At 33.4% G+C, this 16,758-nt stretch overlaps 2 protein-coding genes across 3 annotated transcripts; one reads left to right on the top strand and one right to left on the bottom strand.

The window, feature by feature from the left end:
- Positions 1-3,441: 3,441 nt before the first annotated feature.
- Positions 3,442-9,259, top strand: LOC125858294 (uncharacterized). Of its 2 annotated transcripts, XM_049538044.1 has the most exons (2): positions 3,442-3,778; positions 8,761-9,259. In XM_049538044.1, exons 1-2 carry the CDS (start codon positions 3,673-3,675, stop codon positions 8,961-8,963), a joined length of 309 nt encoding a protein of 102 aa, XP_049394001.1. In that variant the 5' UTR covers positions 3,442-3,672; the 3' UTR covers positions 8,964-9,259. The 2 variants fall into 2 exon arrangements, with proteins under 2 accessions (XP_049394001.1, XP_049394000.1); XM_049538043.1 differs by lacking the exon at positions 3,442-3,778 and having other exon boundaries at positions 8,533-9,259.
- A 289-nt stretch (positions 9,260-9,548) lies between these two features.
- Positions 9,549-13,150, bottom strand: LOC125858283 (uncharacterized). The gene is made up of 6 exons (XM_049538007.1): positions 12,490-13,150; positions 11,869-12,022; positions 11,606-11,782; positions 11,436-11,519; positions 10,458-10,539; positions 9,549-10,169 (listed from the first exon to the last, which is right to left on the bottom strand). The coding sequence occupies exons 1-6, from the start codon at positions 12,795-12,797 to the stop codon at positions 9,715-9,717; spliced, it is 1,260 nt and encodes a 419-aa protein (XP_049393964.1). The 5' UTR covers positions 12,798-13,150; the 3' UTR covers positions 9,549-9,714.
- Positions 13,151-16,758: the final 3,608 nt, after the last annotated feature.

Raw genomic sequence — 16,758 nt, 5'->3', positions numbered from 1 at the left:
GATTCTATCACAATATTATCTTCAAGATTAAAAAATCTATAAGCTGTACTATTTGAAGCATAACCAAGAAAAGCACAAGTAGTAACTTTCTTACCCAACTTTGTAATCTTGGGATCCATTAGCCTCACAAAGGCTAGACAACCCCAAACTCTTAGATATCCCAAACTTGGCTTGTAACCTTTCCACAATTCAAAAGGTGTTAATTTAGACTTTTTATGAGGCACACGATTCAACACATAACAAGCAGTTAAAATAGCTACACCCCAAAAATTTAAAGGTGCATGTGACTCAATAAGCATGACATTAGTTAATTCAACCAAAGTTCTATTTTTCCTTTCCGCTACTCCATTAGATGAAGGAGAGTAAGGAGGAGTAGTTTCATGAATTATTCCCAATGATCTAACAAAAGATTTAACTCATTTGACTCATATTCACGGCCTCTATCACTTCTAATTCTTTTTATTTTTCTTCCAAACTGATTTTCAACTCCATGGAGATAAGTTTTGAAATTTTCAAAAGCATCACTTTTATTTTTCATCAAGTAAACATATGTAAACTTAGAAAAATCATCTATGAAAGTGATAAAATATCTATTACCTCCACGAGTTAAAATTCCACCAAGTTCACAAATATCAGTATGAACTAATTCTAACAAATCAGTTTTTCTTTCAACTTGAAAATGAGGCCTTTTAGTGATCTTGGCTTTACTACAAGCCTCACACTTTTCAAAATTCTTTTTAATAATTGGGATTAATCCTAAACTACTCATGATTCCAACATAACGGTCATTAATATGACACAAACGAGCATGCCAAAAATTGGTAGAAGAAAGCATGTAAACAGAAGTAGAAGTTTTATTCATTTCAGCATTCAATTTGAACATCCTATCACATGCATACCCCTTTCCCACAAAAATACCCTTCTTCACTATTACATATTTGATTAGACTCAATAACCTGTTTAAAGCCTGCTTTATTAAGAAGAAAACTAGACATCAAATTTTTCCTCATAAAATGAGTATAAAGTACATCTTTCAAAGTTAATACCCTTCCAGAAGTAAAACACAATTCGACATCTCCCGTTCCAAGCACTTGAGTTGTGTGAGAATCACCAAGCATGATGGTTTTGGGCTTCTCAAAATGAGTATATTTTTTAAACCAGTCTTTGTCATAACAGACATGACGGTTTGCACCAGAATCAGCCCACCATCCATCAACACTCTCAACCATGTTTATGTCGGTAATCACCGTCACAAAAGGTTCTTCGGTAACGTTTGCCTGAGGGTTAGGACCACGTTTTCGGAATCTGCAAAATTGAGCAATATGCCCACTCTTGCCACAAACAAAACACGGTCCTTTGTCTTGAACTTGTTGATTTTGTGCTTGGTTATTTTCACCATTATTTTTCTTGGGAGGTCTACCATTATTTTTCTTGAACTTTTTCTTCTTAGGCTTCAAAGAAGTATTTTTGTGAGTTTCAGGAGTAACATTATTTGAAGTAATTAAATTTACCTTCGTTGTGATGTTGTTCTCTTCTGTTTGTAAAAGTGCATCTTGCCCTCTTGCCTCTTCTTCCATGCGGATTTTCATTATCAAGGTTTCAAGGGAGGTTTCCTTTTGTTTGTAGCGCATAGTTTTTGAAATTCCTTCCAAGAAGGTGGAAGTTTATCTACTATGCCACAAACAATAAGGTTATCTCCAATTTTAACCTCCTCGGACCTAAGCTCTCCAACAATCATTATAAAGTCTTGAGCTTGGTCTACCACTGATTTGTTGTCCACCATTTGGAAACGAAAAAATTTACTAGCCGCTTATTTTTTCGCTCCAGCCTCTTCGGTATCATACTTACTCTGCAACGCTTTCCAAATTTTCTTTGCACTAGAGTAAGTTCTATCATAATAATCATAAAAATCATCAGATAGTCAATTAAGAATATAATACCGACACTTATAGGAATCACCATCGTACTTTTCCACTTTCTCTAGATGAGAAATAGTTTCATCATCATTCATAGAGGTGATGTCTACTTTATTAGGATTCTTCTCAGTTAACACATAAGAAACATTGAGAAGACTCAAATAGAAAAGTACTTTACCCTTCCATCTCTTAAAATGGTTACCATTGAACCAAAATGGCTTGTTAAGGTCTCCCATGCATCTTGACATCCGCGGTTTTTTCAATTGTAGCCATATGAATCTCCTTAAAATTGTTAGTGAAAAACTTACAAGATAACAAAAATATAAGATTACAATTGAAATAAAATGAAGAAACAGAAATCTCTTCAGGCTGAGGTGCGGATATCTCGCTCTCTTTAAGGAGATTCAAGCCCACTGCAGCAAATGTTTTCACCGGTCCAGCAGTAGTCCTCTTGACTTGTCCCCTCTAGGATACAACAGCCTTCACAAAGTATAACTCAACAAATCTGGACAAGAGTTGAGTCTAAAGCTCCACAAAAAAGAACACCTCCCTTCAACTAATAAGGACTCTCTTTTTTACAAGCCTTATACACTCTATATTTTCTTGTTGTATTGTGTGTAACAAACCAAATGAAGACCACCACTATTTATACTAGAAGAAGTCTTCCTAGCAATGAATAGGAAGATAATGGTGTAGTAAATAGTGAAGATAATGGTTTTAGGAGTTACATAGGTTACAAGAATAATGGAGGAGTAAAGAGTAAAAGTAATGGGATTAAAAAGCTATCAGCCACCAACGGCTTAGACCTTAGTTGCTGCACCAGAAGCTTGTAACATATGCACTTACTGCCAATTGAGTAATGCAGTATAGTAATGTAGCAATCATGACATTTCAACGGTTGCAAACTGAAAAGTCACTAAAGATTGGCAGCAACGGTCAACACTAAGCCTTAGCAAATTAATATACAAAACATTAATATTAAAACGCTAATAAACCAACATATACTAAACTTAGTAGTATAAATTTTAAATCATTAGGTTTATTACCATCCGATTAATTAGCAATATTCTCGAAAAAGAAAAATCTGGCAGCGTGGTCATTCGAGATTTGCAACACTATGTTGCTACAAGTAATCAACAAGAGGCAGCACCACAGGTTATACACAAAATTTGTTTCAGACCAGCCACGTGAATTCAGTTTAGAATACATATATATTATATAAACTTTACATATATACATCTTGCATCCAAAAAAAAATTACGATGAGACCAATCCATAAAAATAAAAAAATACCTACCGTTAACTTTTAATGGACGATGAGCAATTTATGTTGATAACATATTATGAAATCATGAGAAGTAGAGAGAAAAGAGAACGCTTATAACTGTGATTTTACAATGAAGAAATGCACGATAGACATTCACTATATTTATAACATATTTAAATTTTTGAATAGTAACTTTTCACTAAAAGAAAAAAATCCAAACGGTACGTGTTAATAGGAGATTGTGAATTATAGGAAAATTCGTTTCTCCCATCTCCACTTCCACATCTTACCGATCCTAATTGGGAAAGGAATTCCCAATTGTTTCCTTTCCCAATTCCCCAGCTATATTCCCACTTTTGCAGTTTGTTTTTTTCCTAATCAAGGATTAATCAGCCTACTTATTGCATAAACCAATTGACAAATCATGAATGCTTGCTTTCAAATTATTTGTTAATTTGCAAGTTAGATCCAAAAGAAAACACCAACACGATGATGTCAATTTTCAGTTCTTTTGATGCTCTCTCCGCTGAAATTTTGGGCCAAAAAGTGAACCACTCTTGGGCACCGCCCACTTCTGACAACAAACAACAACAAGGTGTGGGCCCTCTTGTATCCGATCGCAAGATCGCCGTTTCTCCACCGTCTACTTCCGCAACCGGTAAACTCAACAAGACAGAAGAGGCGGCGCCGCCGTCATCATCTTCAAAATCTCCGTCGCGCTCACGGAGGCCACAGTTTGCACCGGAATTGGATGGGGTCTACTGTTTTGAAACAATTCCTCCGTATTGATTTTTTTTACATAAACACCAAAAAGATTGAAATTCTTTATTCTTGTCAATTGTCAATTGTCATGATATTATTGATTATATATAATTTGCTTAACTGAAAAACCTTCAATCCGTGATTTCTCTTTTTTGTTTCATGTCTCTTTTTAAAAATCTTTTCGGTGATTCATATCAAATACAATTAACAAATTCCACAACTGATGATTTTAGAAACTATTTTGTAAGATGAATATATAAGTAAATTACTGCTTATTTCAAAGAATTGTTTTTAAAAGTGTGCCTTTTAAATTAAAAGTCTTCAAAGATGTGTTAAAGAAGCTAAATTTTTTCTTGGAGAAGTGGTACAGTAAATGAAAGGATGTGCTAGCTCCTTCTTGAAAGGATGTTCCATGTGGCAAGATAATGTGATGAGCTTCTCCTAGGCCAAGAATAACTAACGGATGTTAATTAATTTGTTGATTCACGTATTTTATTTAATTTTGAAAAATATTTTGTATTGTTAAAATAGTTTTTTAAGATAATGCATTAGTACGACTCAAGATGATGCCTGGACCATTCATGGCGCCCTATTTCTTGCAACTTCATTGTTTAGTACTCCCATAGTTATATATTAGTTGATCATTTTACTCAAAATAGTTATCTCATATTAATTTATCACCTTACTAATATGCAGGTAAAAAGAAAAATGATCAATCAATATGGAACGAAGAGAGTAGTGTATGTGTTAGAGTGGGAAAAAGTCTCACATTGGTTGTAAAATGAACTGTGGTCTCCTTATATGAACTTAGACAATCTTTCCCTCATGAGCTAGCTTTTGGGGTTGAATTAGGCTCATGTCCCATATCTTTACATGGTATCAAAGCCAGATCCATCCCCGTTTGAACTCCCACTCCACGCTCCGATCGGGCCTGGGCATGAGGGGGGTGTTAAAGTAGGTAAAAGTCTCACATTGGTTGGAAAATGGACTAGTGGTCTCCTTATATGGACTTAGACAATCTCTCTCATGAGCTAGCTTTCGGGGTGCGAGTTAGGCACAAGAACTAATTTAACATGGTATCAGAGCCATGTCCATCCCTGTTTGGGCTCCTGGTCCACACTCCAGTCTGTTGGACTAAGTGTGAAGGGGGTGTTAGAGTGGATAAAAGTTCCACATTGGTTTGGGAATGAACTAGTGGTCTCCTTATATGAACTTGGACAATCCTTCTGTCATGAGCTAGCTTTTGGGGTTGAGTTAGGCTCGGGTGTCATATCTTTACCGTATGTTACGTTAGGAATACATATATTTATTATATTTAACAAGCACATGTCAGTTCTTTTTTAATAGATTTAGTTGGGTAAGTTTCTTAGGAGCAACGATAAATTAAGTTTTAAGCAAAATTTCGATTAGTTGTCGTCGAAAATTGAAACTTTGAAAAGCAATTTTCAAACAAAACCTCGTGAAAGCTACAAGATTGAAATGGTAGGAAGCTAAGTTTTGAGCAATTAGCGCTAAATCAAATTGTGGCCATGTTACTCTGATGTAAATTCAAGAGATTGACATACTACAATAATACAATCATGTGGAAAATCAACATTGAATTTAAGCGAAAGTGCTGGACAAATATTGACTAGAAATGAGTGTTGGTCCAAAATAGCCTTAAGATATTCTTACATGGTGTGATATTGTCTGCTTTGAATCAAATTTGTATGATTTTTTCAAAAAAATCACGTCATTTAGAGAATTCTACAACTTATAAATACCGTTTACAGAGGATGGTGATCAACTAGTTGGTGGCCTTTAAAGCACTGCAATTTGTAGTTTCTGTTTTTTAGCTAACATAATTTGTGGGTTAATTGCNTATTGACTAGAAATGAGTGTTGGTCCAATATAACCTTAAGATATTCTTACATGGTGTGATATTATCTGCTTTGAATCAAATTCGTATGATTTTTTCAAAAAAATCACGTCATTTAGAGAATTCTACAACTTATAAATATTTATACCGTTTACAGAGGATGGTAATCAACTAGTTGTTGGCCTTTAAAGCACGGCAATTTGTAGTTTCTGTTTTTTAGCTAACATAATTTGTGGGTTAATTGCAACTCGCCAACTACTTGGTTGAATTAGTGGAGTGTGTCAACTAAATTGTGAGGGTCGAGGAAAATCCCAACTTGGACCATTACGTGTATTTTCTAACAAACAGGCCAAATCAAAGCATCTAGCACGCCTTAATTTGCCAAAGTCTATAATTGCTAGCTATTTGAAGTTTGGTTGACTGCTTAATCCATAATTCCATATGCAAATTGAACAGCTTTGAGACTTCAATTCATTGACCAGGTCAACAATCCTTTGATTTTGTTATCAATGAAAGTCCACTAATATGGATTGGGTATTTGGGTTCCAAGCCTATTAGATTATTTTTTGGGTATGTACATCCTAAAAATATACAGTGAGAGAGACAATGAATGGACTATAGCAAGTGGCTTGTTGCAACATGGGGTAATACATACAAAGGACACGAATAGGCGTATACTTAAACCACGGGAAGCAAGACACGTTTCACCATTATACGAACTAATTTCCTATTAGGAATAACCATTAACAACTACTCTTATCACTTGTTCTCATGATAGTCCGATACATTAAGTATTCCGCTTTTACATACAATTTTAAAAAGTGTTCAACTTTAAATTTTGTGATATAAATAGTTTATCTTAATATAAATGTAGAGTAATTGATTCCACAAATTTTGTCCAATACAAGTATTCTAAACTATATTTGTGACTTATATAAAAGAATTTAACTAGTTAAATTGTATGTCTAATAAAAAGCTTCCACGTAATGGAATTAGGCAGCTTCCCATTTAATCCGGAAGGAAAAATATCATGTCGTTCCAAAAATAGAAGACTCGCGAGTCGTGACGCGTTCATAAGATAGTGGCCATTTTAAAATAGTGGTGAAAAAAATTAGTTCATTAAATTTAAATTGATTACTGATTTATTCATTTGTTAATTTAGTCTATTTTAATTTAATTTATTAAAATTTAAATTGATATTTAACCTAAATTGATCTAAGAACAATCTCATCAAAATATTTTCTAAAAGATAATTTTTTATTTGATAATAAAGAAAAATACTGTTATTATTTTAGTAGATACTAAAAAATTATAAAAGAAGAAATAAAGCAATTAAAAGCATAGTAAAAACTGAACAAGTTAAATTTTGATCTGCATTTTATTTTATTTAAACTCAATTTATTCCAAACCAAGTAACTTATAACAAATTTTTGCATGAGTTATCCCAATTTCGTGGTGATCTGTAATTTTTAATTCTACGCTAAATTAATTAACTAATATGATTAAAATATGCATAACTATGACCTGATTTCGCATGCAAAACTTCTGAAAATAGCTTAACTCAATTCAACCAATCCTGCCGTCCTTCTAAGTCCCAAAATTGCGATTTTTTTAAATTAAAAACACTTATTTCGAGATAAAATATTATTTTTTTTTGGGGGAGGAATCAAGGTATGTGGCTAATTAGTAAAACTGTTTTTAATTAGAAATATAAACAGTTTTTTTCTGTTTTTGAGAAGAAGCTAAAAAAAATCTACTTCTTATAAAAAGCAGAAACCAAAATTTATTTTTTTCAAAACCAAATTATCCTTGCCATATATACATATTTACCCATGTGTCTCTTATATTTATTTATTTTTATGGTGAATTTTCATATGTGGTGATTTAATTTGTGGAATGATTTTTAAATTTATTTTGTTTGATATTTTTAATTATATTTNGGAGAAATTAAGGTATTTGGCTAATTAGTAAAATTGTTTTTAATTAGAAATATAAACAGTTTTTTCTGTTTTTGAGAAGAAGCTAAAAAAAAATCTACTTCTTATAAAAAGCAGAAACCAAAATTTATTTTTTTCAAAACCAAATTATCCTTGCCATATATACATATTTACCCATGTGTCTCTTATATTTATTTATTTTTATGGTGAATTTTCATATGTGGTGATTTAATTTGTGGAATGATTTTTAAATTTATTTTGTTTGATATTTTTAATCATATTTAAATTATTATGTTAATATTATATTAATGTTTAATTTTTATTTTTATTTATCTTTGTACAATATTCATTGAATTTGAATATTTACATTTTAATTTAACAAAAAATATTTTATAATAAATATTTAAAATATTTTTTTAAATAAAATAATTTTAATATTAGAAGTGCATTGCTTGTCATTTTTCGTAATTTGACTATCAAAAACATTTTTTAAAAAAAAAATGATTAGCCATACACAATATGCTTATCAAAAATATTTTTTCAAATAAATTAATCAAATACAAATTATTATTTTTCAAAACTATTTTATGAAAAGCTATTTTTAAAATATATTTTAAAAAATAAACCGTTTTTATCGGTCATTCCAAAAGACTCTATTTCCACCAATTATACTTGGAAAGGGAATTAACGGCAACTTGCTTTCTCCTCTTTCCACTTTTGTTCCCCAATTTTACTTCGGCAACACGGATTCCAAAATTTAACCCCTCCCTTATTAAATACATCTACTTCTCCAACTTCTTTTCTTCATACTCAAGTTTTTACATCGCTTACGCTTCTTACATAAACCAAAACCAATTCATTTTCATCTTGTTATTTGTTTACCCAATAAGAAGAAAAAAATAGCAACAAAGATGATGATGTCAATTTTCAGTTCCTTTGATGCTCTCTCCGCTGAGATCTTTGGCCTAAAGGTGAGCCGTTCTTGGGCACCGGCCACTTCTGACAACAAACAACAAGAAGGTCTGGCTCCTCTTGTATCCGATCGCAAGACCGCCGTTTCTCCGCCGTCTACTTCCTCACCTGGTGAACTGAACAAGGCCGGAGAGGCAGCGGCGCCGTCATCTTCAAAATCGCCGTCGCGTCCACAGCAGCAAAGGAGGAGGCCGAGGTTTGCACCGGAATTGGATGGGGTCCACTGTTTCGAAACAATTCTTCCCTATTAATTTTTATTACATTAAGTCTAAAAGATTGAAATTCTTTATTCTTGTCTGACTGTAACTAATTAGCCCACTGCCATCATGAAGGTTGATACAATTTAGTTGTATTAAATTCTTTTATTTCTTGTTTGAACAACTTCCATCCACATTTTTTTTCTTTAAATCTGTTTCCCTGATCAATTATCGATCTTTTCTAGAGGAAGAAACAAAAGAGATTGAAAAAGCAGGGAATATGCTGTATGTTTCGTCTAGTGCACGTTAATGTAATTCCACTATTTTACAACCCTTTCTTCGAGTTGAAATTACGATGTGATAATTCTTTACTTTTCTCGTCTGTATCCCTTAGCTTTGGACTTCTATTCTTTTTGGCTCATTTTTTTTGTTTTCCGGTGGATATCCATGTTGAAATCTGACTAAATTCAAATTTAACAAACTCTTTTCCCAGGACAACAGATGCGACTATAAAGGCCGGACTAGTAAGCTTGCGACTATAAAGGGGGGTAGTAAGCTCTATACAATATGACTCACATGAACAGTAGTCATATGGTAAGAACTTCTTGTGGACAGTTTAGTGATTAAGAATCAAAGGCCTGAGTAAAGCAGATGATAATCTGTGCCGCGCTTGTATTGATCAATAATACTCAGCTTGTGTTACACTTAAAAGTCATTGCTTTTATCGATCACTAACACTACGCTAAAAGGGGGGGGATGGAATAGGTTATGTACAACAAAATCATCGCACTAATGAAATTATCCGTCATGGCCTTGGACTTGCTTTTTTCCCTATATTTCCAAACCTTTTCGCTACATTAAACAAAAATGTCTTGGGTATGATTCCTTGGTCAAGAGTACAAGCAACAACCAAAGCTCCGCCAATGATAAGTAGCTTTGGTATGTTTATACTGCCCTCACGTTTTGCAGGTAAAATCTCTATTTCAGTCCCTGATGATTCCTCATTCCCATCCATTGACTTCAAGTATTCTGGATCAATTTTCGTATTTACTTGGGCCATCAAAGCACAGTGAGAGATCTTCACGTTAGATGCTCTTGATTTCTGGTAGGAACGAAGTCCACGTTCAATCTTTCTTACAGCCCCCCACATACCTTGCCTTACCCCAAATTTTGCGATTTCCCATGGGATTCCCATATCTTCGTGATGGAAGAGAAGCACCTCACATGCAGTCAACTGGCCATTTCCTTCCCTTGATTCCACTGTTACATGCAGTACAGATGGAATTCAGAGTCAGATGATCAAGACTTTTAAGTCTAAATCTTGTGAGCGACACTTGCAGATAAGTTGATAAGGAATTGCAGGAAATACATGCCCAGTAGGTCAATGTGCATTGTTAAGAAATTGAACAGGATGATGCCAGTCAAGCTAATGCACATGTCTATTCTAATTCATAGATATGCTAGCTAGTTGGGAAAGCAAAGGCATGATAAGTTAATTTCCCAACCTGGAAAAGAAAAAGGAATTCAAAGAAGGAAGTAAGGTCATACCAGCTTGAATGAACCAACTTGAATAGTACAGGTCAACACGTCTTGGTTTGTCCTTCCTGGGAATAGTAGGACATGGCACTCCCTGATTAACAAATCACAAGGAAAATCATAATTAGAGGGGACCTCCAAATATAGGAAAATCAGCTCAGAGTCAAATGGAAGAGGATTAATAAACAAGGGTGTAGCAATTCATTGGTTTCTTTCCATTAATTTGTGGCGTTGGGTGGGGTGAAGGGGATGGTTAAATGTTTTCGGGTGGTCCGTTAACTGTGGCATAGAAGGAGAATACTTTTGATGTTTCAGGCCTCTCAAGCTCTGCCCATCCTCCATTTCTCTAATTGAAGTCCAAAGAAGGATTTTGTGGAAGTTAGAGAATCCCAAGCAAGTAAACTGACATCAACTACACTCTTCACAGAACTATTTTTTTAATATTATGTTTCAAAAAGAATCATTGTCTTGTGGCTCCTTGTAACTGTATTTCTAGGACCAGCTTAAGCGTCGGTGCCACAATAGGTATGATCTCACAACTAGATAACCTGACAATTGTGCTGCCTAGATCAAATAGGAATTTCCACAAGAGATGCCATCCACTAAACAACTCCAAGGTCTTTGAATGACTCAAAGTTGCATCATGGACTCTGCACCTAATGATATCAGCCAACAATTCTACTAACATATTCATCCATTTCACAGGCCCTAGACCGATTCATTTATGGAAGAACTCAAGCAAACAGCACGTCATCAATCAGACAAATAGGTACAGTGTGTAAGCATAACATGAGACCAACTTAAACATAGTAATTTGCCACCTTATCGGCTGAATACTTGAAGAAATGAAGAGTCGGAATGAGAAAAACATCTAAATCAAAAGAAAAAAGGATCGGCTATATGAAACCATGTTGCTCCATTTAAGCTCATCTGAATACAATATTATACAAAATAAGAACAAAAGAAGGGAAACTACTCGAAGTTCTGTACCTTTGTTACACAATAATATGACCTTCCTGACTCCCATATTCGACGAGCAAATATATATTCTCTGTCGCTGCAGAAAAAGGGGAACTGCACAAAAAGTATCCAAATGAATTAACTACTTCTTAGCTAAACAAAATACCGAGTTTGCAAAAGAGTACATTGCATATTCTTACTTTTCGAACCCAGTGCACTACCATCATTCCTGTTGTGGGGCACTCTTCTATCGTTTCAGCATGTACAAGCATGTCGTCCCACTTCACTCGAAACTCATCATCCCAAAAGAAGTCCCTCAATAATTCAGGTGTTGCGTCCTCATACACAGTTCGGCTGCAATATTGAGGGGGACCAGTCTAGAAAAACAACAAGGAAAAATCAATAAACAAGCCAGGCAAAGGGGAAAAGATATAGCAATACATTAGACTATAGGCTTTACTACCTCCAGATGACGCTGCCACGCTTGATAGCTCATATTAGGGGTGGAATGATCCATCATGTGTTTCCACGTAGGGCCTCCATCTTTCCTCTCAACAAGATGCCACAAATGATCCAAATCTTCATCTAATATTGGTAAAGTATTCAGCCTCGATGGACTAAGACAGAAAAAGGGAAAACAGTGTGAGTAGTGACCCCATCCAATCAAGATGAAACCAAAATTATTGAAAAATTCTCAAACTCGAACAACCAGAGTCAGCATTGTATTGTATTGCTGGTTTGAATGCAATGTTTGTTTCGATTGTTACTTAAATTTTACTATATCGTATTGTTAAATCCATGTTCCATAACAACAAAAAGTATGTAACAACCGATTTGGTGTTATCGCCTCATTATCTATCTTTTTCTTCTCATATTATCTTTGCTTGTTATCTAATAATCCTATTGTAGATTTGTCCATCATATTGCTCATGTGTGACACTATTTAACAAGAACCGATACAATCTATCCAAACATTGTATTCATCAAGACAATACAATACATTAAGCAACAATATGTAACAACCACCCAAACAAAGTATAACAAAGCATAAACTTTTATATTTGAAATAAAGAATAGAGCTTACCCAATGTCAAATTGTTCAATCTCTGAGCCAGCATCCGCATAAGAAGCAAAACTAGGGGTAGGAGCCTCGGAGGAGTGAAAACCCAGGGGTTTGGAGGTAGAAGGAACCGAAGCAGAGGGGGAAGAAGGTACTGAAAAATCAAATTTACAATTCTTCCATGCAGCCCATTTAGGTTTCCAAATCCATCCCACCGTAATACCCACAAGAAATGCAATCCAAACAGGACCAAGAAACACCATAATCTCTACAAATACTGCACCTATGGTGGGTCTTTCAAGAATCTCCAAAAATTCCTCAACTAACACCATCCTACATCTATATCAAATTAACCAAAAATATAAATAAAATAAATCGATTACCCAGAAAGGTGAAAGAAGATGAATATTTGATATAGATAAAATAGAAAAGGAGATGAAAGGTAAATCTATGGTGGTGAGGAATTTATTGTTGTGTGAAGATACTTGAGTAAGGGATTAAATGCGAGAAAGAAGGAAGGATGATTTGGTTGTTTGGATAAGAAGAAGATAGGATAATGGTCATCAGCAAAATAGTGGACTGTTGGTGCGTTAAGAGTGGAAATCTCGAGGGGAATCGGATGGGGACAAAACGACGGAGCATCCTATGTCGGTGTTTTCTGTTGTAGAAAACGCCGCAGTGTGAGGCCAATTGATACTCTCTCTACACCTGTGTCATATCCTTACATTACTACTCCCTTTATTTTTCAATTGGTTTTTGGTAGTTGGTACTATTACTTTTTCGAAAAAATAAAAAATGGTACGTGTTTGGAGTTTGGACATAGAACTTGGAAGCATTATTTCAAGTTTTGATTTTAAATAAACTTTTTATTTATGAAGTTTGTATAAAATTTTCCATTCAAACAATCATGATTTTAGATTTTTTTAAAATTTTATATTTGGTAAAAAATATATTATATTTGACATGAATAGATTGTCGTATTAGGTGAGCATTTTATTAGGGGGTAGCTAGTGGAGCATTTTATTAGGGGGTAGCTAGTGACTACTACGGTTGAATATTGAATTAGTAATTTTTTGTAAAATCATGTGCATTTAATAGTTTGTAAAATGACAACTGTCATGTGTGTACACTCTTTTTTTGTTTAAAGATTATGGTGCATGACCGTTCAAATTGAAAAATAATTTCATTGTGGTAAATTAATATTAGGTTAAAAGTTAAGGTTAAAGATTAAAATTTATTATTGTATAAATTAATTTATTTCACTCATGACATTCACCATTTACTTCTCCACATTCTTAGCTATTGTCTCGTCTCTATCGTGATATCGATATCTCGACTTGAAAGGGTAGAATTTAGAGTTTCCAAGAAGTAAACTAAAAATATATTTTAAAAGATTAAAATTAATGTTTCGGACCATCTACTTCCCCACATTCATATTTATTGTCTCATCTCTATCGTGATATCAATATCTCGATTTGAAAGGGTAGAATTTAGAGTTTTCAAGAAGTAAACTAAAAATATATTTTAAAAAATTAAAATTAATGTTTCGGCAAAAAAAGTTGTTATATATGTCAAGTGGACGAAAATTTTATGAACAAACACGCCTAGAGCATTTTTAGACAAATATTTGCTCTAGTCAACGTCTAGTTGTGTTTCACTTACTATTGTGTGATAGTTCAAGTAAGAAACTCATACTCAATAACTCAAGGACGAAGATATCATGATTTCATATTTTAATATGAAATCACATGTCCAAACGCTTACTTATAAAAGGAACACGAGCATATGCAATTTATTAATTGACAACTTAGGATATTTCGATATCATTTATGAACTATAATTACTTATTTGGTAAAATTATATAAGAGTTGATATCTATAAACATTTCGAATCAATTTATGTATAGGTTATTTGATACTTAAATTATGGGATGTTGTTACTATCCTCTAAACTATTACTCCCTCTGTCCCATTTTATATGTCACATTTTTACTTTGCACTTAAGAAATGATGTAACTTTATCCTTCTACCCTTATTTAATGTTTTCTTAAGTCAATTTATTAATAATATGACAAGATTAATTAACTATTTTATCAAGGGTATAATAGGCAAAATATGGTAATTTATGCATAAATTTTATCAAATGACAAGTATTGTTATCCAACTATTTATAGAAGGAATGATATATAAAATAGGACGGAGGGAGTACATTTTCAGTATAAAAACTCACTACAACCCCAAATAATACACAGAGTAACTTCTCTCTTTATTATGTGTGGGAATAAAAAAATATAATTTACATAAATCACTTAGTGTTAAGAGCTAAGTACATTATTTTACTATTCTTTATCAAATTACAAAAATTCCTTAAAATTTATGAATTTCGGATACATTACTTGGACTTCCGAATACATCACTGCCAAAGGCGAATCTAGGATTTTTCGAACATGGGTGCACCAAGTAGAATGTATTGAAGTGAGAATTGATCCTTCATCCTCAAGGTCAAAAACTCAACATTTAACCATGTGGACCATTTAGACTTCTTGTAGTACGGGTGCAAGAATATAATATTATACAAAATCTTAAAAAATATACATATAAAATATCTAGTTTTACGAAAAGACCACGGGTGTGGATACCCTTTTTTTTGGCTCTAGATTCGCCACTGATCACTGGACATCCAGATACATAGAAAAAGGATATATCTGAGAGGGGAGAGATGCATCAGAGAGGGATAGGACATCTAGATATATAGGAGAGAGATGTATCCGAGAGGGGAGAGATGTAACAGAGAGGAGAGGGATGTATCCGAAAGGGGATAAGATGTATTAGCGAGAGGAGAGTGATGTATCCGAGAGATTTTTGAAAGTTTTTTAAATGGTAGAAAATTTTAAAAATTATAATAAAATAAAATGTGTATTTAAGTAATTTTTTCTTAAAAAATAAGTCGAAACCTACCCCATCCGTATTGGATTTACTTCTAATTAATTTGAAAGGATGTTCAAGAATTTGTTACATTAAGCAAATGCCCAAGGCTATTTGGAGTTCAATTCAGTCAACGGTTATCTCGTATGGTTTTCACAAGGGTTTGGTTTTCAACAGCCTCGATGCAGGTACCACCCTAAGAATTGAATGGAAAATTGAATGAAGACATTCGATTGGACAGGTTTTCGTATACACCTACCATTTTTCGGACCATTTACTTCCCCACATTTTTAGCTATTGTCTCGTCTTTATCGTGATATCGATATCTCCACTTGAAATGATAGAAGTTAGAGTTTTCAAGAAGTAAATTAAAAATATATTTTAAAAAAATTAAAATTAATGTTTCGGCAAAAAAAGGTTATATATGTCAAGTGGACGAAGATTTTATGAACAAACACGCCTAGAGCATTTTTTGACAAACATTCACTCTAGTCAACGTCTAGCTGTGTTCACTTACTATTGTGTGATAGTTCAAGTAAGAAACTCACTCTCAATAGCTCAAGGATGAAGATATCATGATTTCATATGTCGATATGAAATCACATGTCCAAACACCTACTTATAAAAGAAACACGAGCATATGTTATTTAGTAATTGACGACTTAGGATAATTCGATATCTAATTTATGAACTATAATTTACTTATATGGTAAAATTATATAAGAGTTGATATCTATAAACACTTTGAAACATTTTATGTATAGGTTATTTGATACTTAAATTATGGGATGTTGTTACTATCCTCTAAACTTTTAGTACATTTTTTCAATATAAAAACTCACTGCAACGCCAAGTAATACACGAAGTAACTTATCTCTTTATTATATGCAAGAATTAAAAAGTATAATTTACGTAAATAACATGGTGTTAAGAGCTAAATATATTATTTTACTACTCTTTTTCAAATTATAAAAATTTCTTAAAATTTATGAATTTCGGACACATCACTTGGACTCCGGATACATCACTGGACATCCAGATACGTAGAGAAGAGATATATCCGAGAGAGGAGAGATGTACCAGAGAGGGATAGGACATTCAGATACATATGAGAGATGTATCCGAGAGGAAATGTATCAGAGAGGAGAGAGATGTATCCAAGAAAGGATAGGATGTATCAACGAGATGAGAGTGATGTATCCGAGAAGGGATTTTGTGAAATTTTTTTAAATGATAGAAAATTTTAGAGATTATGATAAAATAAGATGTGTATTTAGATAATTTTTCTTTAAAAATAAGTCGAAACCTACCCCCATCCATATTGGATTTACTTCTAATTAATTTAAATGGTGTTTACCCAACGAAACAC

This window comes from Solanum stenotomum, chromosome 3 (genome assembly GCF_019186545.1).
Source record: "Solanum stenotomum isolate F172 chromosome 3, ASM1918654v1, whole genome shotgun sequence".
NCBI classification, from domain to species: domain Eukaryota; kingdom Viridiplantae; phylum Streptophyta; class Magnoliopsida; order Solanales; family Solanaceae; genus Solanum; species Solanum stenotomum.
The sequence above is the reverse complement of the archived record's forward strand: the minus strand, read 5'-3'. Positions and strand labels throughout refer to the sequence as shown.

Coding starts and splice junctions, on each gene's coding strand:
- LOC125858294 (XM_049538043.1), top strand. CDS start 8,652: ATGATGATGTCAATTTTCAGTTCCTTTGATGCTCTCTCCGCTGAGATC.
- LOC125858283 (XM_049538007.1), bottom strand. CDS start 12,797: ATGGTGTTAGTTGAGGAATTTTTGGAGATTCTTGAAAGACCCACCATA. Junction 12,023..12,489: donor ATTGAACAATTTGACATTGG/GTAAGCTCTATT, acceptor TTTCTGTCTTAG/TCCATCGAGGCTGAATACTT. Junction 10,170..10,457: donor AAGTTGGTTCATTCAAGCTG/GTATGACCTTAC, acceptor TGCATGTAACAG/TGGAATCAAGGGAAGGAAAT.